Source organism: Punica granatum, chromosome 4 (genome assembly GCF_007655135.1).
Source record: "Punica granatum isolate Tunisia-2019 chromosome 4, ASM765513v2, whole genome shotgun sequence".
NCBI classification, from domain to species: Eukaryota; Viridiplantae; Streptophyta; class Magnoliopsida; order Myrtales; family Lythraceae; genus Punica; species Punica granatum.
Genome location: NC_045130.1, coordinates 40099865 through 40124507, shown reverse-complemented (window position 1 = coordinate 40124507; position 24643 = coordinate 40099865). Strand labels below are relative to the sequence as shown.

General features: G+C 37.9%; 1 protein-coding gene and 2 long non-coding RNA genes across 6 annotated transcripts; 1 reads left to right on the top strand and 2 right to left on the bottom strand.

The window, feature by feature from the left end:
• Positions 1-3576: 3576 nt before the first annotated feature.
• On the top strand, positions 3577-5314 carry LOC116202406. Of its 2 annotated transcripts, none has more exons than XR_004156072.1 (3): positions 3577-3998; positions 4505-4642; positions 5198-5314. It is a non-coding gene; the product is annotated as an uncharacterized LOC116202406 (long non-coding RNA). The 2 variants fall into 2 exon arrangements; XR_004156071.1 differs by lacking the exon at positions 3577-3998 and adding an exon at positions 4036-4167.
• On the bottom strand, positions 4879-6828 carry LOC116202405. Its single transcript, XR_004156070.1, has 2 exons — positions 6210-6828; positions 4879-5442 (listed from the first exon to the last, which is right to left on the bottom strand). It is a non-coding gene; the product is annotated as an uncharacterized LOC116202405 (long non-coding RNA).
• Positions 6829-11135: 4307 nt separating this feature from the next.
• LOC116206189 (origin of replication complex subunit 3) lies at positions 11136-19633 on the bottom strand. 3 transcript variants are annotated; one of them, XM_031538991.1, is made up of 17 exons: positions 19141-19628; positions 18242-18427; positions 17921-18095; positions 17567-17736; positions 17335-17462; positions 16287-16557; positions 16111-16185; positions 15781-15854; positions 15606-15696; positions 15037-15188; positions 14739-14808; positions 13748-13833; positions 13465-13554; positions 12975-13050; positions 12632-12759; positions 12311-12478; positions 11136-11981 (listed from the first exon to the last, which is right to left on the bottom strand). In XM_031538991.1, the coding sequence occupies exons 1-17, from the start codon at positions 19222-19224 to the stop codon at positions 11876-11878; spliced, it is 2130 nt and encodes a 709-aa protein (XP_031394851.1). In that variant the 5' UTR covers positions 19225-19628; the 3' UTR covers positions 11136-11875. The 3 variants fall into 3 exon arrangements, 2 of the variants coding, with proteins under 2 accessions (XP_031394851.1, XP_031394850.1); XM_031538990.1 differs by having other exon boundaries at positions 15606-15699; positions 19141-19626; XR_004156645.1 differs by lacking the exon at positions 11136-11981 and having other exon boundaries at positions 12458-12478; positions 12975-13037; positions 15606-15699; positions 19141-19633.
• Between the last annotated feature and the right edge of the window lie 5010 nt (positions 19634-24643).

Sequence of the window (24643 nt, the reverse complement as noted above, 5' to 3'; positions counted from 1 at the left end):
TCAATGTACAGTGCTGATGCCAACCAAAATTTGGAAATTACTATTGGAATGGAGTTCAAAAATCTTCAGGTCTTCAAGATGGCTGTCAAAAACATGAACATTGCAATAGGGATGGAAGTTGATTTTATGAAAAATGATAAGGCCAGAGTAAGGGCATACTATGTTGAGAAGAAGGGCGAAGATGGCTGCCAATAGAAAATATATTGTGGTTTGAATAAGAAGACAAACACCTATCAAGTGATGACATATGATCCTTTTCACACTTGTGTAAGAAGGATCGAGAATAAGCTGACAACAAGGGAGCAAGTTGCAGAGAAGTTAATTCCCAAATTGAGGACCCACCCAGACATGTATGCACAACAAGTGTTTGACCTCTTCATTCACACTTACCAAGTAAAGTTGCATGATGCAATGGTTTACAGGACCACCAAGCAGGCCAAGCATAAGTGTGAAGGTGAAGAAAAAGAGCAATATGCAAGGCTGAAAGATTAAGGACATGAGTTGTTACGATCTAATCTTGGTTCGATTGTATTCTTCCAAGTTCAACCACAGACACTTGAGTTTTAGAGGCTATATATTTGCTTAGAAGCATGTAAGAGGGGCTTCCTAGAAGGCTATATATCCATCATTGAGTTAGATGGATGCTTCCTAAAGGGTTATTATGGTGGGCAATTTCTTTCTAAAGTAAGCCAGGATGGAAACAATGGATTCTTTGTAATTACATATGCTATAGTTGAAGTTGAGTGCACAGCGGGCTGGAAGTGGTTTCTTCAGAATCTCATATCATATGTGTGAGATCCAATAGAGAAGAAATACACTTTCATTTCTGACATGCAAAAGGTGAGTTCAATGATTGTGTTTTAGATTGTTGCATCACTTAGATCCCTTAAAATATTCATGAAATAAGTGTTTTTGAACATTGTAGGGGTTAGATGTTACCATGAAAGAAGTATATAATGGTGCACCTCACAGATTTTGCAGCAAGTATATCTGAACAAACCTGACTAAGCATGCAAAGTGCAATGGTAGTAGAGAGCATTATGGAGTTGTGCCAAAGCAACCCTACAAAAGTTCAAGCAATGCATGAAAGCTCTTCAAAGGATGAACCCAACAACTGCAGAGTATGTACAAAAAACTGATCCAAGTAAATGGACAATGTCAGCTTTTGATACTCACTGTAAGAGTGATGCACTAACCAGCAATATGTGTGAGCAATTCAACGAGGAATTGTTGAAAGTGAGGGGTAAACCAATACTAATGTTCCTTGAAGAGGTGAGAGAGTACATCACAAAGAAGAAGATAAGATGTCAAACTCTATTAGCCAAATACAATGAATTTCTTAGCCCTGAAGTTCAGGTAAGATTGGAGGAACATAGGAAGAACTCTAATGGTTAAGTTCCATTGTGGTCAAAGGATCTTCACATGTCAAAGTTTGAGGTAACATGCATACCTTACTCTAAGTGTGCTGTTAATATGAGGTCGCATGCATGTTCTTGTCGAGTGTGGGACTTCACTGGCATCCCTTGCAAGCATGTCATTGTTGTCATGTTGTACAACAGCTCGAGGCCAGAGGAGTTTGTCAATCATCTATTAAGGAAAGAGGTCACATAGAAATCTTATGAACCTTTCATACATCTTGTCAGTGGCCAAGATTACTGGGATGGGACTCCTCATGACCCTATCATTCCTCCAAAGATTAAGAAATAACCAGGAAGACCCAAAAAGTAGAGGAAGAAGGCTCCAGGGGAGAAGGCTAACCCTCACAAGTTAAAGAGGAAGTTAAATGATCCAAAGTGTGGCGGGTGTGAAGAAATGGGGCACACCAAGAGAAAATGTACTAAACAACCAGCTGCTAAGGGGAAAAATGACAGACATGGTGCTTCTACTTCAGGTGGTGCTCTGAATGGTTCTAGGCAAACTGAAACAGAGAATGTGAATGTTCAAGTGGAAAGGAATGAGAGTATGAAAGCTACACCAGAAGAAATGAATATATCACAAGAATCTGCTCCACCCCAACTATCACAGCCATCTCAGTATGGTCTATCTGCAGCACAACCATCATAGGTACTTTTGCTTTCATTTGTACATTTCGATTTGTCTAAATACTGTCACTAATGGACTCTCCTTAATATCATGTATAGGTTCCTCAGATAAGCACATTTACTGAGGCCTCCTTTTTCCAACCAATGACAACCCCTCCAATCAGGCCCCCTCACTCTCTCATCACAGCATACACCATGGAAGCTACAAGTTCAGGAACTGCTGCTAGGTTTGCGGTATATTTCCAACCAAGAGGACCTCCACCTAACTGAACTGCAGATTACAGAAGCTCATCTATAACATTTTGGAAACAATCAGTGGAAACAAAGCTTAGTTTAGTTATGTTTGTTCCTAAATGATACTGACTAACACCATTTTGGGTTGGATACATGTTAAATTACCAAAGATATTGTCTCATATATTGTTTATGTCAGTACCTTTTGTGTAGCTACTTTGGCAAAGTAACATGTACAATCTCTTGTAAAAACTTATCTATAATAGTAATATGGTCGTTTTTGTAATTCCATTTTATTTTGGCAAGTTTTTTCCTTCGTTTAACTTCATGCTTCTGCAATCCATCTGCTTCAATTCATCCAGGAGGCTAACATGGCTTTGTTCACTTGGGGGAAGGAGGAAGGAATGCGAGAGTTCAGTTCAGTTTGTAAAAAAATGGTGCATGGACTAAATTGATGTAGCACATGGAAGGCGGGGGTGTTCAATTTGTTTGAAAATAGCGTAGGGACTAATTTGAAGTAGCACGAGGACCACATTGATGTATCAATTTTCACCATTTAACACTGTCAACAATCATACTTAACAACTTGACCAAATTGATGTGGCAGGGGACCAAACTGATGTCGCATTAGGACCTCATACACCACACAAGGACCAAATTGATGTAACTGCATCATTCAGGGACTAAATCGATGTAGCCCAAGCACTAAATTGATGTAACGATGACTAAATCAATGTAACAAGAGACTAAATTGATGTAATGTAAAGACTAAATTGATGTAACGAGTGACTGAATTGATGTAGCGAGTGACTGAATTGATGTAACGAGGGACTATATTGATATAATAGTGCGAAAGTCGAGACCCAAATTGATGCAACTTAAAAGTTATGGACAAAATTTGATGCAACTTGCGAAAGTCATTGACAAAATTACCTATTACTCTTTTGCTTATTAAACTTTTACTACGATCCTTCCATATTTACTGCGAACCTTCCACATAAACTTCATCTCCTCGCCCAAAGACATGTTTCGCCGCCTAATCACCTAGTATCTCTAAATAGAGGTGTGCACGAATACCGAGTATACCCGGAATTGATCGAAACTTACCCGTTATGGTACAGGCCCAAATTGATGCAACTGAAAAGCTATTAACGAAATTGATGTAACTTGCGAAAGTTATTGACAAAATTACCTATTACTCTTTTGCTTATTAAACTTTTACTGCGATCCTTCCATATTTACTGCGAACCTTCCACATAAACTTCATCTCCTCACTCAAAGACATGTTTCGCCGCCTAATCACCTAGTATCTCTAAATAGGAGTGTGCACGAATACCGGGTATACCCGGAACTGATCGGAACTTACCCGTTATGGTACAGTCCGGGTATCTCGTATTAAAAATAGAGTAGGGTCCGGGTATTAAAATAAAAACCGCAACCAGTATCCGAATCCGGATAATAGTTACAGATTAAAAAAAAAAAAAACTCCGACAGTCTAAAATAACTAAACCTAAGTTCAAACAGTAACCCCTCCAACCTCCATCGTTCTCACTTCTCTTCTCTGTGACTCTTCTCCAATCTCCGTTTCTCTTGCTCGATTTCTGAGTTGAGCTCCAATCCAACCCAGGCATCTCCAATCTCCATCTTCTCGCTCTCGCTCTCTATTTTCGACCCTCTATTCGCTATCTACTCCAACCATAGCCTCCCCACCGTCTCCGACAAGGTAAAATATCTTTTTCTCTTTTTTTTTTGTTGGTTTTCGTTTTCTGGCGTCTTGGTGCAACGGCCGGTGGAGAACCCAACAAAGGAATCGAGTATTGGTTAGATATAGGGGTGGCTTCGGCTACTTGGATTGGAAGGAAGGGCTTCACTTTCCGATCGCTTTTTCTGAGGTATGTCACAATATAACAAAGGTTTTCAGCAAGAAATTGTGGTGAGAAGTGCAGTCAGCTTTTCTGGCATCATGAGCTTATGTTCAGTGATCTTCGGATAATTGTTTCCCTATTTGATATTTTCCCCTGCTGGACTCTTTCCATCGTGGTTATATATTCTCTATGGTAGTTTTGGTGAACTCTGTTCTTTCATCTTGTGGGGACAATTTGCCTCCATTCTAATGAAACTCAGAGAGTTGTTTGTGCACTCAGTTTGTGGTTGACTTCCTTTGATTTTTATTTTTGGCTATCTCAGTGGCCGTTGAATAATTTGTATCTGTGCCTATTTTGCATTCAGGAACAAGCAGCTAAGGAAGCAGCAGCGGCAGTAGCCAGTGAAGCTTGTGCTGCCAATATCAAAGGCACTCCAGAGGAATTGCAAGCTGCACAGGAACTTTCTGCAGCTACTGTAGGGTCTCTTGCAAAAGCTAAAAAGGTACATGTTATCCTGCTGCAATATTGCTCGCCTTTTCTACCAATCTAGGTTATCTTTGATTAGTGTTTCTGAAAAAAAAAAGCATGAATAAGGGAAAAAGGAAGGAAAAAAAAAAAGGTTCCATATAACAGACATTCACATTGTTTATGTTGCCATCTCTTCCTCACAACAATATGATAGAATGGTTGAGTGGCTCACTAGGCCTCTTGTGTTAAACTTGGTCTGGACTGTTCTCCTCGAGCATGAAATGCCTCTTATATTTCCAAGAATTGAATTACATTTCTGAGGCCGCTCCTGTCCTGCTTGATAATCTAATTTTTGTTTTACATGGAAAAAGAAACTGAACAGTAGGGTTCAAGCCGATTAGAAAAGGTCTAAAGTCCATCTTTCCACAACCCCGTGGATGTAGCAATAGCCAAAAACAGATTTGGTGTTATATGTGCAAATGTATATATCTCCATGGATTTTACTATTTGAAGTTGTCACGATTCCCTCGTAAGAAAAACAGTCGATTAGCCTTCATCTTTTTCTTTATTTATTGTTTATCTTTCGCAGGACAAGCAACAAAAATGACCTACTGAAGCAAAAAACACGACTCCTGCTAAAACTGCTGCAAAAGCCACCCTCCAAATGCTTATTAAAAGGTCTCTTGCTACACACTCCAAAAAAAAATGCTGTTTGTCTAGAATGAGAAAATTGGATAAGCTGTTGTCTTCTGTATGAAAATGGATTGCTAGGGTCCTGTTTGTATAACAGCTATTTGGGTCATGATGCCGCTAGAGCTTACAATCGAATCTTTCCTGGTCATTATTAAGCAAAAAGAATGGTTACACGACTGCTGCGGAGAATTTGCTTAGTTCGTGGAAATAGAGAATTGCAGCCAAACTTTTGAAACATGATAGTGTTACCTTCTTGTGTCTCATGAATTTTTTCTTGGTGCAAAATTTATAGATTCCAATAGAGTATCCAAAATCTGTGGTATAATACATATTATGGTTCCATGATTCAACAGGGTAAAGTCCGGTTTCAAAATCTTAAAACATGTCCCTTGCCTGTAAGAGTTCGAATATCGTGAAAAAAAAAAATCACTCCTATCTCAAAACCCCAAGGCTAGAAACCTCCAAGTCCCTACACGCATGATTCTATACCCACAGTCTAAATGCAGAAACCCTCCCTCCACCTTCAAGAATCGCTGGACATTTCCTCGAAGAAACAAAAAAAAGGGAAAGCAAGACAAGGGATCCGAGGAGGAGGGCGATGCTCTGTTCAAAAAGTTTTGATTTTTCTATCTTCTGCTAAAAACATGGAAGGGAAAAGGCAGCAGAAAAGGCTTAACTTATATTCACAACACAGAAGCACCACCTCGGTACTTTTCAAGAACATCGTCTTCCCAACAATTTTTGAAATAAGTCAGGGATTCTTTTTTCCTTTTTCTTTTTTGTCAGAACTAAGTCAAGGAAATTTCACGCTTTGGTTGGAAAATTTCATGCACTTTCATAATCTGGAAAATAAAAATTCGAATTTTACAGTGAAATCACCGCACAGAGAGAGCTCTGACCTGACCCACCTGATTAATTTGCGCAACGGGGCAGAATGAAGCTCCAGGGGGCGGGGTCAGTCAGCAGGGGAAGAAGCGAAAGCTACAGAGCAGACTATCAGATGAATCACGGATACTTCTTGTTGGGCTGGCCGATAAGAGGGTACTAGTAGTCGTCATCGATGTAAAGGACCGAGTACGCCGGTGACGAGGAAGATAGGCAGGATCGGTGGGATGTCGAACCTCGCCTTCGCCTTCGCCGCGTCGCTGTTAGTGCCGGCCTTGTAGGCGGGATGGAGTCTCCTCTTTCCGTCGCCCCAGCACTCAATGAAAACGTAGACAGTCCCTTGTGAGGGTGTGAGTGGACCGAGTGTCAATGCCATTACAGGGCTGGAACGAGGAGGGGAAGGAGGTGATCTTGTACCATCTCCCCATGTACGTGCCCCAGTTTAGCCCACTCACTACTTCCACCTCCTTTGCCTTACCATTATCTTTCCTTCTTCCTCGAAGATATTTCCTTTCTGCGGAGTTTTGGTTTTTCTTCGTTCTTCTGTTGTTGGGTGCAAAATAGAAGAGGGTTTTGCCCATTGCTTTTTTCTTTTTTTGGCTAGAATTATGGTGTTGGAATTGGGACAATGGGGATCGATCTCTCTTTCATGATTCTCTAAGGTTTATGGTTGTTGTTCCAAGCTCGAAAATAAATAAGAATACGATAACGTGTTTAGTTTTAGAATTAAGTAGAGTTGATTTTGATTCTAAGTGAATTATAATAATTGTGTTATTGAATTATGAAAAAAAGTATAAAAAAGTAATAGATAGTTGAGAAAAAGTAATAATTGTATTGTTGAATCGTGAAAAAAATAATAAATAGTTAAAAGAGTTTAATATTAAAAATTAAATTAATTAATTAAAAAAATTATAAAAACAGTGAAATGTTATAATTATGTTGTTGATTTTTATTGTATAATGAGTAAAGTTAAAATTTTAAAAATTTAATTGTAAAATCAAACAGATTATTACGAGGCGTTTGGTTTCAAAGTTAAAGTAACTTTGATTTTGATTGTGGAAAAAGATAAATGTTGTATAGTGTGTTGAGTTAAAGTTAAAGTTGACTTGAAAAAATGTATATTTTTGTTGTGTAATAGGTTGAATTAAAGTTAAAATTTTTGTAATTTTAACCCTGAAAACAAACGGGCGTTAGTGTCGTACTGTCGGTTTTTGGGCTCTCGGGAATTGCAGAGCTCAAGAGCACTCGCGACCAATAACGTCTCGACAGCTGTAATGGAAAGTAATCCATCTTATTTTTTTGAAAAGTTGCGCCAATTTCAAAATAATTCACAGCCCGCCTCCAATTAAAAAAAAAAATCCCCCTTTTCAATTTACTGCACTCTCTCTCTCTCTGTTCAGTTCTCTCTCCTCTCTCTCTTCTATCTCTCTCCCTTCTCTCTGACTTTCCATCTATGAATATAGTTGAACCTCCATCAACTATCAACAGTGGAAGCCATTAGGGGGAAACCATCACCAACATCCATATCCAAAAATTGGCGAAATCAAGAATTTGACAGAAGCATGCCTGATTTCGTCTCTGGTCTGGCATTTGTGACTATATTGTTTTCCCTTCGCGTGCACTTGGTGAGAGTATGGCTCCAAGACAGTTTCTAATCTCATTAAAATGCTCTATGACACACCTACAGGAAATGTTACTCATATTAGAATAAAATATATAGATTCAAAGGAGATCACAGAATCATCTCTTCTCGTTAGCTAAGTTATCCCCTTTGTGAAAATGGGATGATGAAATTTCAATATTTAACTTATTGATGCATCTGAAGCATTTCATTTTCCAACATTTAATAATCGTAAATTTTCTATCCTTTTTTTTAAGGAACATTTCCTATCTTTTAGATGCTATAATGTGATGATCATACTCTATGACGCAGCGTACACGCGAGTAACCTATCACAGACCCGTTGATTAGCGCACGAATACCGGAACTACGACCTTCTATCACCTGTTGATTCTACTAATATCAGGAAATAGACATCAAACTCTAATCGAATCCGAAATTAGGCAAAGAGTACAAAAGCTCCAAATTTTATTAACTGATCAAAAGACAACCCCCTTCCCTAGGGCTTATAAAGCTTAAATAGGATTTAAAAAACCTAAATTGTATAAAAAGAAATAAATTTTCCTAAAATTGTAAAAATACCCTAAAAACAATAAATGCCCGTTTGAAGCTCTAAAAGATGAAATTTGCCTTAAATATTGAAAAACCACGTCAAAGCCGTGAGTTTTGCTCCGAATGCCATTTCCCTTGAGATAGAGTCATCAGAACCTATTTTTCTCCAGGTATCAATTTGCCGCCACTCCTGCCGCATCATTCTCCCCTGGGTGGAGAGAATTCGCTATTGAATTCGCCCTGGGAGTCCAGAGATAAAATTATTCATACAAACATACACATCTTCCATACTTGACCAGAAATCGATGTTAGCTCATGATCTAGGATGGATGATTGGAAAAAATTCTGACTCAAAATACTATGCCGTAATAATTGGTTCGATAAAGACATCTGACATCCTCATCCTCAAATGTTGATTCAAGGCACGGTACTTCTCAATTTCCTGCTTCAGTCTCGCCTCCCTCCTATCTTTTCTTTGCAGGTCCATCCTCTTGTCGATGGCCTCCTAGACCACATCAACCTCCTTGTCGTCCTCATCATACTTTGTAGAAGCAAAGACACCCATATCATTCCCCTTAAATTCGTCGAATTTCCAATTCTCGTCATAACCATTGTTATCTCCCTCATCATCCTCGTCGAACTCAGGCTCTCCATCGCCTTCCGCTAAAAAAATGTGTCGTCAGACGGACCCTCTTCGATAAATATATTCGCATCCCCTTCAAAATATGAATCATACTCGACATAATAAATCTCTCCCTCTGACTCCTTGCCAGATTCCTCTTGCTCAGGATTAGGGTTCAGGTTAGGGTTTTTTCAATTCCGGTTCCCCATAAGTGCAGCCATCCTCTGTGTTAGCTGCTCCATCATACGATCTATCCTTTGATCCATCTGCTCCAGCCTCTGCTCCAGATGTCGCGGATTTTCACGGTCATGAACATCTTCCACACAATCCCTCCTCCTGGGCGGCATGGTCGATCAAGATCAAACCGTAGGCTTTGATACCAACTGACGCAGCGTACACGCACAGAACCTGTCGCGGACCCATTGATTCCGCAGAATATCGGAATTACGACCTTCAATCCCTATTGATTCTTCGAATTCCTAAGAAATTGGCATCTAACTCGAACAAATCCGAGAATTGGGCAAAGAGCACGAAAGCTCCAATTTTTATCAATAATCCAAAAACAACTCTCTTAACCCTAGGGTCTTACAATGCTTAAATAGAATTAAAAAAGCCTAAATTGCACGAAAGACATAAACTTTTTCTAAAATTGTAAAAACACCCAAATAACATAAAAATGTCTGTTTGAGGCCTTAAACTATAGAATTCGGCTTAAATCTCGTCTTTTCACAGCCAAAGGCTGTGAGTTTTGCTCCGGAGACTGTTTCCCTTGAGACAAGTCGTCGGAACCTATTTTTCTCGAGATACCGATTTGCCACGTCTTGTGCCGCATCACTCTAGAAGTTATGTATATTTATGTTGAGCAAAAGAAAATTAACAAAAAAAATCTTATACTCATAATTTATGAATCCATGTATACACATAATTTTTTTTGGGTCACAAGGAAAGCCTTTGGCTCAATACAATGATATACATATACATACAATTTTTTTTCTATTAGAAGGGAGACCCATGGACTTAATATAAAGAAGTATACATATAATTTAGATGATGACTATTTTCATACATCTTAAGATCCAATATATATGTACACCCATCCCATTTTCTTAATATATAATTATAGGCTCATGGTTTCTGAGTAACATAACCACGTGCTAATGTTCAAATGTCTTATGTATGGTACTTCAATCAAGACTCAGTAAATAGTTGGAACAATAATTACAAAAAAGAAATGGGAAAATATTTGAATGTTGATCCTCCCATGAAAAAGGTAATGTCCTATCTGAAATGTGAAGTTGACTAATACTTCTTTTGGGGATAAAAGCACAAGCCATGGTGTTACAAGGTCCATAAAAGCCATTTCATTGCAAGCACCAATCCGCATCATCGATTTTGTATTGTAATAAGATATTTTGCATGTCGGTTTTAAAGGCTAAGCTACTCAACTTCTTGAAAAGAACAATGGTCCGAGACGAGTAACTTATTATTAATTTGATTATTCCCCATGAAATTTCAATGATAAGAAAAATGCAACAAAAAAGAAGTTGCACTAATAATAATAATAATAAGCAATACCAAACGGTAATTAAATATTTCAATGTAAACTAATTACCACCAGCAATTTTGCGAAGAAAAGAATATCAGCAATACTTCCACAAGTAATTGTAATATCAGAGAAAAGAACTGAAGGTTGGAGAAAGCGGAGAAACAAACTGGGATGTGACAAGGAAGATTGAAAGGGCTTGTTCATGGTGACCCGATTTCATTATTTCTCAATCATATATAATGTTTCTGCTGATCGTAGTAGTGTACATACCAATTACCAAGTGGATAACACTAGATAGCAGATGAGGTGAAGCCAATTTATTCTCTCTTTCCTCGCCCCAAAGGTTCGACTCTTTATGTGGCTGCCAGAAATTATGTGTAGACGGACATATGTATTTGCCAAGGAATGCAGCTGCAGGCATTGCTACATCACTTCAACATCACTTAATGTCACACTTACTTTTTAGAGTTCTACCGGCAATTGTCAGGCTCAGAGACGCTCGGCCATATGCTCAAATAACCCTCAAACAGGAGCAGTTCTACTTTGTCGTTTTTCAGTATATTTATGTAATAATAATCCTTAAATACATACAACGGTTAGATGGATGTATCATTCAATTATGCCTACTGCTCGAACCAGAGATAAGAGGATCGGCAGAATTAAATTAACATTATAAGCAAGCCTTTACAAATGGGTAGTTCTCTATGTTTCGTCATCCTATCCTATCCTATGAAATAAAAACAACTTTTGGGATGGGATAGCTTGGCTTCTACTTCTAGGCCCTAGCTTCCCATTTCCAAACAGCACAATTGTTTGGAATCGTTCATCCCAGAAAAGTTTCAACCAGAACATAATCACCCACCCAAAAGAGAAGATGCTCTAGTCAACTGGTTCAGCCGGAAATCACTGTAACGATCCATCCACTCCCCGCCTCGCCATGTTCCCACGAACCTGGGAAAGAGACTCCCCCAACCCAATAACTTTCAGTGCCTGAGATATTGGGTTGGTCAGACCATCAGCAAATTCAAAAACTGCCGGCAGTTTATTCACCAGACAATTTGGGATAGAGGGTGCCATGCCAGCCAGGAGTTGGCCTAAAAATAAACATTGTTTGAGAATGACTTAGAAAAGTATGATTTCCTATATATTTCATCAGCCACCAAACCAGTGAGTTCAGTCCGTCACCGCGGCTCTTGGCAAGTAAATTTTGACTCTTCTCTAGTAGATTAACCAAATGAAGCACCCAGAATATAGCCTGCTCTTCATCGTCTAAGCATTCATGATCAAATTTGTGGCAGTGAGAGTACCATGCAAATCAAAAACTCCTGTAGGCCCTACATCATTACTCATTAGAGTCCAAACGCCACCCGCTGCAAATAATCTGGCCGCCTTTTGCTTTGCATCTTAAGGAGCCCTGCTATCTGAAGTTCAGTCACTCCCCTGCAGAACCTTCCTCTGAAGTTTTAACCAAGAGTTAAGGACGTACTATGCATTGCATTCTATCACCAAAAAAAAAGGTTGACGAAAGCAGACTCAGTATTTAGTAATTAACCCTACACCAACCTCGGGATCAGACTAAAGCAAGAGAGATGCCATATCATATTATATATGCATGTCATAAATGTCAATTTTAAAGGTAAAACAAGGTGTGGTCTAAAAATGTCTATCATCCAGATCCCAGGTGGTGCATACTGGAAAAATTATTTAAAAGAAAAAAAGGAAAAAAAGAAAAGTGTCATCCATGACCAAGGGAAGAGAAGAATGCTAAACGGTGTAGAGGATACTGAATTGCCACTTCATTCAGCTTTTCACTTTTACCAGTATCTTTCTTCTTTGAGAATATAGACTGCTTTTTGTGCTTCCCTTTATTAGTTGGCTGAAGAATCAACTTGAAAGACTCATACCAATCATAAAGGTTGATAACATCACCGTGCTCCTGGCTTAAAGTATACCTGGGCAAAACAAAGAATAATGAAATTGCCAGAGAATATTTACCCAATACTTGCCAAGAGAAGAAACTGTGCCACTTTTTGCTACCAATATATAGCAGGAACACAATTACCATTGAGTTTGTGCTTTGGAAAAAAATGGCTAAGGTCACTTACATGATTGAGGTATCCTGCATGGATGGTAAAAGGATGTCGCGGTATCTACAGCAACAACTACAATGTAGAGTCCTGCAGGATCCTAAAAGATCAACTTGGATCTGTCTTCGAGGATCTCCAGCTAAAGCCTAATATGAGAAGAACACCAGTTCGTCAGACACGGTGATATTTCTGGCACTACTAATAATAAGAACTTTCTAGCACAAAAAATATTGGGTACACCAAGGACTGGCACATGGATGAGTTGAAGGCAAGCTCTGAAAATGCTTAATTTCTTCTTCTCTTTTCCATTCAGAGTATCATGGTTCAAGCGATAAACAGCAAAGTATTTAGCAAGTCCTACCGCTTTAAGCTTTTCCACATTCTTAAAGCAGACGATTTCATGAAAAGGCACACACTCCATCGGCTGCATCAAATCACTGTCACAAAATCAAACCATGAAATTCATCCCAGCTGTCCAGCATAACTCATATAATTAAATATATACATAAATAAAATCAACTGATTTACATTCCACCGATACTTGGCAAAGTTAATGCTATCCAGAAGGATTATTAATAGCAGAAAATTCAGTATGCATGCCCTATATAACTGTACAAACTCACATTCAAAGTGTTAAATAACAACAGAGTCATGGTATTATAGAACGAAAGTAGCTCTCTTCCTAATCACACTAAAAGGCAGCGATCCATTATTAGAATCGAGGAAAGAGATACTATCAAAACGAGCTAAATGCACCAATTGTCTGGGAGGAATACCACAAGATAGGTGTTGAAGAGATGAGCTAGACCAGAAGAACCAGAAGAAAAATAATGTATCGAACGTAAACTTACTTAATTAGGTACTCAATAAAAATGGCAGCCCTGTCATTCACTGCTTTTGAGGCTCTTTGAACATTCAAATGGTTCTGGGATGTTTGCGTCCTGCCAAATAGAAAGCAGAAAGTAAAGTCAATCTGACCATCTCTATTAGCAACTTACAAGAATCAAGAGAAGCTCCAAAAACCTCAATGAAGGGAGATCAGGTTCACACATCAAAAAGCAAATCTAATCTGCAGGTCATGAGGCACAAACTGGCATAACATTAGATTGAAGTTCCATGAGGGACAGAAGTTACCTGGGCATGTCAGGTGGTTGTTCTTTCCTTCTCTTGGCGTTCCCAAATTTCCACATGTACTGTAAATCCTTCACTTTTCCATGGATCTGAACTCAGAATATTCATCCGAGTTAATACGCAACCTGAGTCTACATGAGGACACTGGGTTTTCCTATTTTCTTTACTTTCTTTTTGTTTTCCTCCTCCCCATTAAGTGAAATAAGGAATTTCTTCTAGTCAATTTACTGTTGGGACAAACTTTTAAATACTCGACAAATAGAACACTATCTGTTCTCCACAATTGTCAGATGCATTTCTCAATGTGGTACCCCGACATATTATCATCAGCATTGTATAGTTATACAGTAGATAGCAAGCTAGATGCCAGGCTCAAACAAAAAAGAAAAAAGGACAGCGAGATAGTTACTAATATTCATGATCCTTGCAAAATTCATTTTGAAAGATGATGCAATATAGACCGCATAACCATATAATCCATCCATTTAATCTTCCCAGCATGACATGTTAGTAGTCAAAGATTGGTAGTTGCTGAAAAGGTCTCTGAGGAACTGGAATGCGGATAAGAATAAAATAATTGTTCAGAGTATCAGCTAGAACTTTTAGTATCAAACTGTGCTTCACGAGCGAGACAAACATGTGAAGGGAACATATCAGTGTGCCGGAAGGAACACGGACAGACTTGCTGAGCTGACTTTAACAGGCATAATTAAGATAACACATTTTGCAAACTAAATATAAGATGACTTTTAAAACTGTAGAGAAGGAAAGAAAGACAACCAGGTTGCCCTAAGATAATGCTAGCTGCTAAACCCTTTGAAAAATGCTTTCATATAAATTCAGTTCACCAACAAGAACCAGCAACACAAACTTTAGAATCATCAAATGACAATCAATGAATTGAGTTTGTTGACATTTCAAAATAACTTTCTCAGTAATGCAACACATTAAGTTATGCAACAAGAGTTAAAAGCGGTAAATGGACTGATTTTACCTCAGGGATGGCAATCACATGTTTTTCCCAACTCTTAAGCAAGTTGATAAACTGAGCTTCGGGAAGATCCCTGATTGGAATAAGCCCAAAAAATATCATTTGGAAGGGTAAAAGAAATTGCTACAGCAACCAATACAATGGTAAATGATACAACGAAAATCTCGTTATGAGATATATATGGCCCTTCCACCAGAGGATTCCTGAAAGTGCTCTAGCAAGAGGCATTTGCTTCAGAAATCATGGGACAAGGTGCACCAATAAAAGTAGATGCTAAATATTATCATCTCATCTGCTATACCTAACATTTTGTATTGCCTGAGAGATAAAACTGCCCTTTCTCGAAGAAGAGTTGCTATCGGGACTCCTGGACGCATATAAATCTGGATCAAGCACCTCACACAGTAAGTCTAGCAGGTGGATTTGACTGCGCTTCCCAGCTTCGTACAGACACTGCAGCACACATGTACCGGCAGAAATAAAGAATTTAAGGGACAGCAACTTTGAGAAGGACATTCTACATGTGCTAGCAGAAAATAAATGATTAAGGACAAACATTCCATAAGGTCATTCAGCATGTGAAGAGCAGCCTGCTATGCTATATGCAGTAGTAAAGTAAGTATGACCAAGATGTAATCCAGAAATATAATAGTTGCATCACTTTAATTTCATTTGCATTTGTTAACCAAGGAATTGGCATGCAATGTAAAAAGATAAACGGTCTATTCTCTCAGACTAAAGTGACCCTTACCATTGGCTACCCAAAAATTAATGGAATGAGCTTAAGAAGTTCTAAGTGATAAACTAATTCCCTGGCTGGCTAGAAACATGAAAGCTCGTGTCCTCATGAATAGCTGAGTAAAACCTCACCATAAGTGCACAGCTCCAGCCGTCTTGCAATCTCTTCAATTCTACCATAGCACTGACCAACTTTTTGCCACCGCGTTCATCCACTTTGCTCCTTCTGACATATTTCATCAAATCAAGTATCATTCCCAAATGGATCGCCACTATTGAAAGTGTTTAGTAAACTGAGAGTACACACCTCCTACATGATGTGATACTCCAGTTATATTTTGAGATGGCCTCTTGCAGAAAATCATATTTCTCTTGAAAGCACTGTGAGCATGAAACAAATATAAGTACATCATATTTGCAACATGTCAGCAATACTAGAACTAATTCAGAGCTTATGCCAGTCTCAGAGGTTTTAAAATATACTGATGCGAATCAAGTGGCTAATACATTTTAGGAGAAAATTGTGATCAGTTGCAGAAACATACTGATGCGAATCAAGTGGTTAATACATTGTAGGAGAAAAATTGTGATTGAAGAAATTAGTAGCCATAATGAAACAGTGAGAGTCTGAAAGAACCTGATTCTCATCTTCATCAAAGCCTTTGAGTAAACAGCTTAATGGCTCTGTGACGAAGTGCTGAGCACATGCTATCTAAATCATTAGTGAGAAGTCAATCAAGTCAAGTTAGAAGAAACAGAAGCTCCAATTGGCACTGCCAACATAAACAAAGAACTATGTTTGGTAGTCCATACCTTCAGAGCTCTGATAAATGCACTTAATGTTCCATCGTGGCTGGTGAAATAATTTCTCATAAAGACAGCCACTTTTTGGCTAATAGAAAATCCAGAACACTTCTTCACAAGAACAGCTTCAATAATTGCATCCATCCGCTCCACTGGAGTCCGCAAAGTGAACTTACAAGAACATAAGCACCGTAGTGCATTAAAATGGAGTATATTTCCAGGCACGTCTACTGTACTTGCTCCAATTATTAAGATAACCGGAATCTTCACAACCCACTCGCTGCCAAAATATATATACATATATATTCATGTTTCATGCTTTAACTGGTACCCAAGAAACAATCAAATCAACAGTACGTTGTACGTATGTGAATTTCAATTTCATAAAAACTATAACATAATGTGCCAGTGGCCCTTTAGTGACTGAGGTTACTTTTACAAGACATTCATAGTAAAGTATTTCAACTTGGTTGTTTTTAATGAATCTTGAGGTGACAAAGATGCTTCGACATCTTGATTCATCTAAGTTTATTAAGAAGAGGACTAAGTAAATATTAGAACACCAGCAATGTGCAATGGAATAGGGAAATTCGTCCAAGGTTTTCTTTTGGGAAAATTATTTTAGAAATACATATAGGACAACAATCTAAGAGAAAGTATAAACAACAATTTTTAGCCCAAGAACATTCAATCATTCACATGGTAGACTGAATGTGGATGCAAAAGTTACTGAAGCTGCAGAAGTCATGAGATGAACTAGGATTTCAACTTTCTCAAGTATGTTCCTTTTCACATAGAAAGTGAATAAGAAAGCTGAAGTTTAATTGCATAGAGACTATCATTTAGGAGTACAATTTTTTTATGGGACCTCATTGTGAATTTGAGTTTGTTAATAAGGTTCACTTGGACAAAGAACTTAATCACTTAAACGAGTCCAATGTAGAGATGAGCTCGTGGTATAGTTTTGCAGTTTTCACATAGTTTACATGAAACCACACCACTTTGTGGGTGAGCCCATCACCTTGAATGAACAAAATATATATATGGAAAGGCTTACCTCAACATGATGATGAAATCTGATAGGACAGATCCACAACATCGTTCCAGCTCGTTAACGATCACAACAACGGGGGTGCCATTACCTAGGGCATGGTACCAGGATGATAAGATAGACATATCTGCAGCCTGCCCAAGATCAGCATTCGAGACAAACAAGAGCTGAATTTAGAGATTATCCAACCATAATCTGCATGTACTTGACCTAAGATAAAGAAGAAATGGGCTCTCACATCCACCGCAGATAATAAAAATTGTCTAAGCAAGCTTCTGATGCAACCACCAGTCCCATTATCAGCGGAGAACTCTAGAGAGGAAAGGTTAGCCACATGACATCCTTGTGATTTCAAATGCTGAGCAAGATCTTCGAATGTCATTAAGTCGTCAACAAACTCCATATTTCCTGCCAATTATGTACTTTGTTGAGAATGCAATGAATGAAAGAATGCCAGTTATTAAAAGATGGCCTACATAGAGTGGAACACTAGGAAGAGAGTAATCAATGGGCAGAAGCAAAGTAATTAGATCTTCTACAGATATCGGCCACTCAAGATATCACGACACATGAAGGAAAACCTAGAACTTACTGGTGAGGACTAGACCCGTAAACAGGCGTTTAGAGGCAGGGTCAATTGCAGTGGGAAAGGACCGAGTGGCCTCATAAGAACTTGTTGAGCTAAATGAGTTAATAGCCTGGAAGGACTCAAGAATCCAAGAATTTATCTCGCTGAATGCGTCAGAATTAATATTCTTCAACACAGCCTGCAGCAGATTATATCAGCAAATTTTCCTAATAAGTAAGGGAAAAAGAAGAGAGGAAAATACATAAATACATATATGTATATATTTATGTATTTTATATATATATATATATATGTATGTATAATAGGCAGAAAAGGACTAGAAACCTTGATGGTCTTCTCAATCTTTGACCAGACAAATTCAAAAGCTTCTCTCTGCAACTGTTCTTGAAAACCGTCCATACACTCTCCAGCATCAACTCTTTGGTGATCCGCAGGCGCAATATTCATCCTCCTTCGGACTGATTTCCTATCTTCTTTCTCAGATGCAGCTTTGTGAAGAACAAAAAGGGGCTGTATAAGGGAGAAAATCAAATTATTACTGTTGAAGAATGGCACTAATCAAAGCAATTTTCATTTACAGCAGTGCTGCCACTAGCTTGTTATCAGCAACGAGGACGGAGGAAGGTGATGGGGGCAGTCATCCCACTGACATTTGGGCTATCTCTACAAGTCCTCCAGGAGGCCTATTTCAAATTGGACCAGTTGCTGCCCCTAAATAAAACCGAAGCCATCGCAAGTGTCTCGCTCCTTATTGCTGTGAGTATCAGGCAATAAATGGAGAGACAGTCCACCTGTAACTAATCAGGGCTGAAGCTTGAAGATACACAAACCCTACATTAACGATCGTTGCTTAAGTCAACTCATTCATTTCAGGAAGGAAATAACACAGCGGTTGCAGGGGGGCCATAAGACGTTGTCATCAGAAAAGAGCAATGCCCAACATAAAGGGTGAGAATGAGAAGGCGGAGACAGTGCCAGTTCGGGGATCAGGCGGCACAAAGCTAAGGTTACCGGAAGAGAACGAAGCTTCCTGAGGGAAAATTTATTTAGAGCAACAGTACTAATCGCTGCTGGTGCTGCCGATAGTGAAACTGGAGCAGAAGTGGAGGTGATATGATGAAATTATCTAATTAATTCGGTGCACTAATCAGCAATCAGCATGACGACGCTTGTTGACCAGAGTACAGACCAAATCTCTCATAGAGGTGAAAGAGAACCCGCACCTGAAGATTGTTGTCGGAAAGTGCTGGCGGCAGGGGACGATGAGGTGAAGAACCGACGACTGCTGCTGAAGCGGAAGACGCCATTGCTTAGCTCACCGCAACACTGACTAAAGAGGGGGGGCTGCGCTCTGCTTTATCTCTCTCGTTTTGGCGGGAACTGGTTGCCGGTCCACTTTTTTTTTTTTTTTGCCCTTTTTTCCGGGAAGGATCAGCCGGTCAATCAAGCGAAGCGCCTCCGGTTTGTTTGAAGTTGGACCGTTATTCGTGATTGTGGTTCTCTCTCTCAGATCTGAGTCCGGTGGAATGAGATCTCAGCTGCTGACAGAGTAATGAATTTGAGTTTTCTTTGAAGAAAAGAGTTAAAAGAATGAGAAATGCCTTGTGCCTCTTTCTCTTATATCTATTTTCTATTATAATATATAAAATATGAAACACAATACATGAGAGGTCCATTTGCTAACCATTACTGAGTGATTAAGTATAATGCGAGTCACGGGAGTTGTAATTGCAAACATTTGTGATTAAGTATTTTCTCGATTACTCAAATAACTAATCTATTATAATATATAAAAGCTGAAACGCGAGACTTTTGGACTTTCGTGCATTTGAACCTTTGGACTTTAGTATGAGTTAGGGACTTTTGGAACCCCACACATTAGTGAATTTACAACTTCTGTAAGTTATGATACTTTTGAAATTTCACGAATAATGTGGCACCATCTTATCGAGCCACTTGTCGATTTCTCATCGGTTGTGACTCCAAAAGTCACTCAACCAGAACTTAAACTTGTCCTACGTGGCATCTTTATATACGTCGTCCCCACTTTTATAATTGTATATAGAATCATAGAAGATTAATTTCTCCGAAAAGATATTCATGTATTTAATATTTCAATTTTAATACGATCATAACAATTACTTTTATATTAAAAATCACAAATAAGTATTAAAAGTTTTCTATAAAACTATTTTTTATTTTTGATAAATATTAAAACTTTTTAAAATATATCCGATCTCAAGAAATTAAATAATTTCTTCATATATATCAAAAAATTATGTTTTATTAATTTTTCTAATGACCTGCGCAACTCATGGAACTATACCAAGTTGAACTTAATCTATTTATAATATATAAAAGAAAATATCTATGATTGAGGGATATTTATCCCTCTATGAACATGATTAACACATATCAAAGTGGCCCAAACATTAATTTTAAAAATGCCCAAACTTCTCAACTTCAAAAATTCATCCTAACCTCACCAACTCTCTCATCCCTGGAGAATAGTCAGTGAAAACCTCTTCTAGTTTAGCGAAAAGAACACCCCATACCCTCTTTGTCAAACCGGCTCCGATAGATTAGACCATCTTTACAATTGTATCTTTTATCGTGTTGCTTGGAGAGAATCACCTTGGGATCTTCAATCAAGCACGATCCCGAGAACTAGTGCTAAGGATTTGATTAATTTTGTTGCATGCCCTCCACACACGTTTCTATCAAACGCTCTTGATAAGACTAGGTTTTCTCGATATATAGCAATCACTCTTTATTAACTATGCAACTCACGTAATGATATTTTGCATGCAGAAAAACCACCTGACCTTCATGAAACTATCAAAAGAATTAAAGGATCTTTTGCAGAGCATAACAGGAGCGGACGCAACACGGAAAAACAAGAAGGAAGCTCACAGACATCATCCTTGCAACTCACAACATCACAGAAACCTACAAGACCGGAATGGAGCTCCATCAGTACGGATGCAGTATGGAACAACACCCGATCATGCCTATCAAGAGTTATCCAGCAACCGGACAGTCCTCTATTACTATCATGGTTCAGATCTCCCACGAAGACAAACTACTTCAAGCAGAGGCTCGAGCAACTCTCCTCGTCCTAACCATAGCTACGGAAAGAGGATCGACTAAGATTTGGTTACAATGCGACGCCTTACTTTTGGTTGAAGCCATTTTGTACCCTCATAGTACTCCATGGGAGATTAGGACCATAGTTAAGGATATAATCTCTACTCTCAATCTTTTTTTCGGAATCATTATGCTCCTGGAATCCTAGGTTAGACAATATCCTTGCTCATGACTTGGGTCAATTTAGCTTAATGTCAAATTTTCATTCACTATGTATTTATGATGGGTATCCAGACCTAAATGCTACTGCAAATGTAGATGCTACTATTTAGTATTAATGAAGTATCTTATTCAGCAAAAAAAAAAAGAGTACTCTCGCCCCTGTGTAGTCTGTCTTCTCCTTCCCAACTCCTCGAGATGACTTAGCTTCGTCATCCTATTTCCCTTTTGCCTCAACCATTGATATCCCTTGCTTCTGCCACCTTTCCCCTTGGAGCTCGAGTACCTTCCCCGTTGGACCTCGACTCGAGCTTTCGTTTGAAGACAAGCTTCGCCCCTCTCTCGTCTTTATAGGAGGAAGCGGTGGCTGAGGGAAGCCTGAGCTCATCGCGACATGAGGAGGTAGCTCCAGTCATCTTGAAAGAGGTTTTATTGTTTATGTAAAATTGGATGCACCCAATTAAACTCATCTCTAATAAAAATAATGGTAAATTACACTGGTGGCCCAAAAAGTTTTAATAATGTATCAGGTTGGTCCAAAAATTTTTTTTGCTACTTGATAGTACAAAATATTTCAAAGTTGTAACATGATAGTACAAACCGTTATCTCGCCATTGACATGGGTGGACCTTTAAGTTAATTAAAGAAATATTTTGTACTATTATGTTACATCTGTAAAACATTTTGGACCATTAAGTGACAACTTCAAAAGAGTTTGAACCATCATGTAACGTTCTACCAACTCCTAAAAACATATCAGAGCCACGTGTCGGCCACGTTTCAGCCACGTCAGCTTCGCTTGACGGCGTCAATTGTGAGATAACGATTTGTACTATCATATTGCAACTTTGAAACATTTTGTACCATCAAGTAGCAAAAAAAATTTTTTGAACCAACCTGATACATTTTTAAAATTTTTTGGACCACCAGTATAATTTACTCAAAAAATAAATAGACCTAATCTCTTATAAACCAAATATCTTCTTTCTAAATTTTTCAATATGAGATTTATCATCTCAACACCCGCTAATATGTGTCATGAGGACACGTGGACTTAAACCACTAACACTCACGGCCTCATGTGTCAGTTTGATATATTGACCTAAACCTAAAGGTTCTAAACCACTTTCAACATTCACTCATGTGTCAATCGATCATGCAACTCTAAAATACCGGCTCTTAATATGGATTTGAGGTGCTCTGAGAATATATGTACACAAAAGCATTATCCGCTTTGATTTCATGTTTCCATTTTCTTCTCTCTTCCCCCATTATTCATCTCTCAATATCTATGCTTATTTTCTGAATTTTGGGTATTTTTGTTACCCAACTGGCCTCAAGTCTCCTGAATCCCTCTCAATTGCTCGACGAAGCCAATGCATTTATCATATGAAGCTTGATGTCAAAGGGATTGAGGTTTGCGGTCATCGACTAGAAGGGAGAGGAAGTAGAAGACAGATTTTACAGAGAAAAGAGAGTCTACTCAGAGCAAATATGTAAGAGTAAAACGCAGTTTGTCCCTCAACCTTTGGGTAGGCAATATTTACCCCCTAACTTTTAAAAATTTGTACAGTACCCCTCATTTTCATGAAATAGACACTTTGTGCCCTCCAGTCTATTTTCAATCTAAAACGACTCACGAGTGCAACAGATGATACTTTTAAGGACAAATAAGTAATTTGATTTGATTAAAAAATAAATAAAATAGAAAACGATATAAGAGATCGGAATCGGTGGCGGGGCTTTCCCGCTGGCCACTCCACCTGTTGAAAGACTGCCGCCGACAGAGAGGTCCTCTTATCCTGCAACTTTCTCTCCTGTTGGCCGCCGCCGAACCCACGACTTCATTGCTTCTACAGCTATTACGCTCTGAAATTTATAAAATAGAAAATTAGGGGAAAAAGAAAAAGAGAGACATGATAAAATTGCAAGGGGAGAAGGGTGGTCGGTTGCGGCCCTAGGGGTGGGCATGCCTCAGTTCAGTTGGAAAAATCATGCTTAAGCCAAAAAAAAAAGACTAATTTAATACGAGGTTATAAATCCATAAAGTAACCGTTTTATAATGAAAAAGTAAATCGAGTATAATCAATTTTTTTAAATTCGATTAACCAAATTTATTTCTAAAAAATATATGTTAAAACTTTGATAAAAATAGATAAATTCAGCTTGATTGGACGTAATTTTTATGAGGCAAACAGTTTTAATGAATATTATCATTTTTTGTCGCACTTTTCAATATTTTTAAAGTTCATTAACTTATTATGGCAGACTTTATCTTGTCTTTTCTAGAAAATTAATTTAACTAAAGCAGTTCGGTTCAATTCTGTAAATTGTGTTTAAACAAATTTAATACAATAAATCATTAATCAAACTACTTTTGGTTAAAAACCACATTGAATTAATACTAATTTGAGAGGTTTAGTTCTTTTTCGTTACATTTTACTTGAATTTATAACCCCATTTGAATATAATATTCTTCGGCTTGACACGATCCGAATACAAGCACCCCCATAACCCCGGTCTTCCCCTCTTCCCCTTCTCTCTCTCTCTCTCCCATCCCTCTCTCCCTTAATAATATCCCGTCTCTTCTTCTTTATTTCCTTTATTTTTTATTTAAAAATTTTCCAATTTATAAAAAGGGACTTAAAACAAAACAATAAAAAGTAGTATATGAAATATTAATATAAGACTATTGTCGAAAGTAATTAATATGAAAATTTAATTTCAAATACTCATATTTGCTTTCCATATTCTTAGAATTTTACTTAATCAATAATTTGAAAAAGTTGCAAATTTATACTTTAGAATAATAGAATTTCAACAATCTTTCCCCTAATTTCCAGGAAGAATATTGTCCCTGGCCTAAATATGAACTTGGAAACTTTCTTCCTTTTTTAAATCAAAACTCCATTCAACTCTATTATTTCCTCAATTCAACAATACAATAATTAATTTTTTTTTATCTTATTATCAAATCTAATAATAAATTCTCTCATATACTTTTTCTTAACCATTATTACAATTAATTTTTTAATATTAAAAATTTTCAATTATTTATTACTTTTTTTTATCTTTTTCTTTAATTTTATAATAAATTCACTCACAAATTTTTTTACAATTATTACAATCAATTTTTCAATAGTAAATTTTTTCACCTATTTTGCCTTCATTTTCTTAAAGTGGAGTAGAATTAAGTAAAGGTAACAACTCTATTCCGAAACTAATAAAAACTAAACGCAAACTTAACCTTTCAACTATGTTTTTTGTGTATATATATATATATATATATATATATTTGCTCACTTTGATTTTATTTATTTATTCACGGCACACTTTAAACTTTCAAACCCCCCCAAAACAACTATTATCATCGGACGACGGAGCCAATGACTGCGAGGGTGGAGGACAGCGTCAGTGAGG

Excerpts from the sequence above, each read along its gene's own strand:
- LOC116206189 (XM_031538990.1), bottom strand. The coding sequence starts at position 19,224 with ATGGCGTCTTCCGCTTCAGCAGCAGTCGTCGGTTCTTCACCTCATCGT. Across the intron at positions 16,558-17,334 it reads GATTTCATCATCATGTTGAG|CGAGTGGGTTGTGAAGATTC; the intron begins GTAAGCCTTTCC and ends ATATTTTGGCAG. Across the intron at positions 12,479-12,631 it reads ATGCAGGATACCTCAATCAT|GTATACTTTAAGCCAGGAGC; the intron begins GTAAGTGACCTT and ends TGTTTTGCCCAG.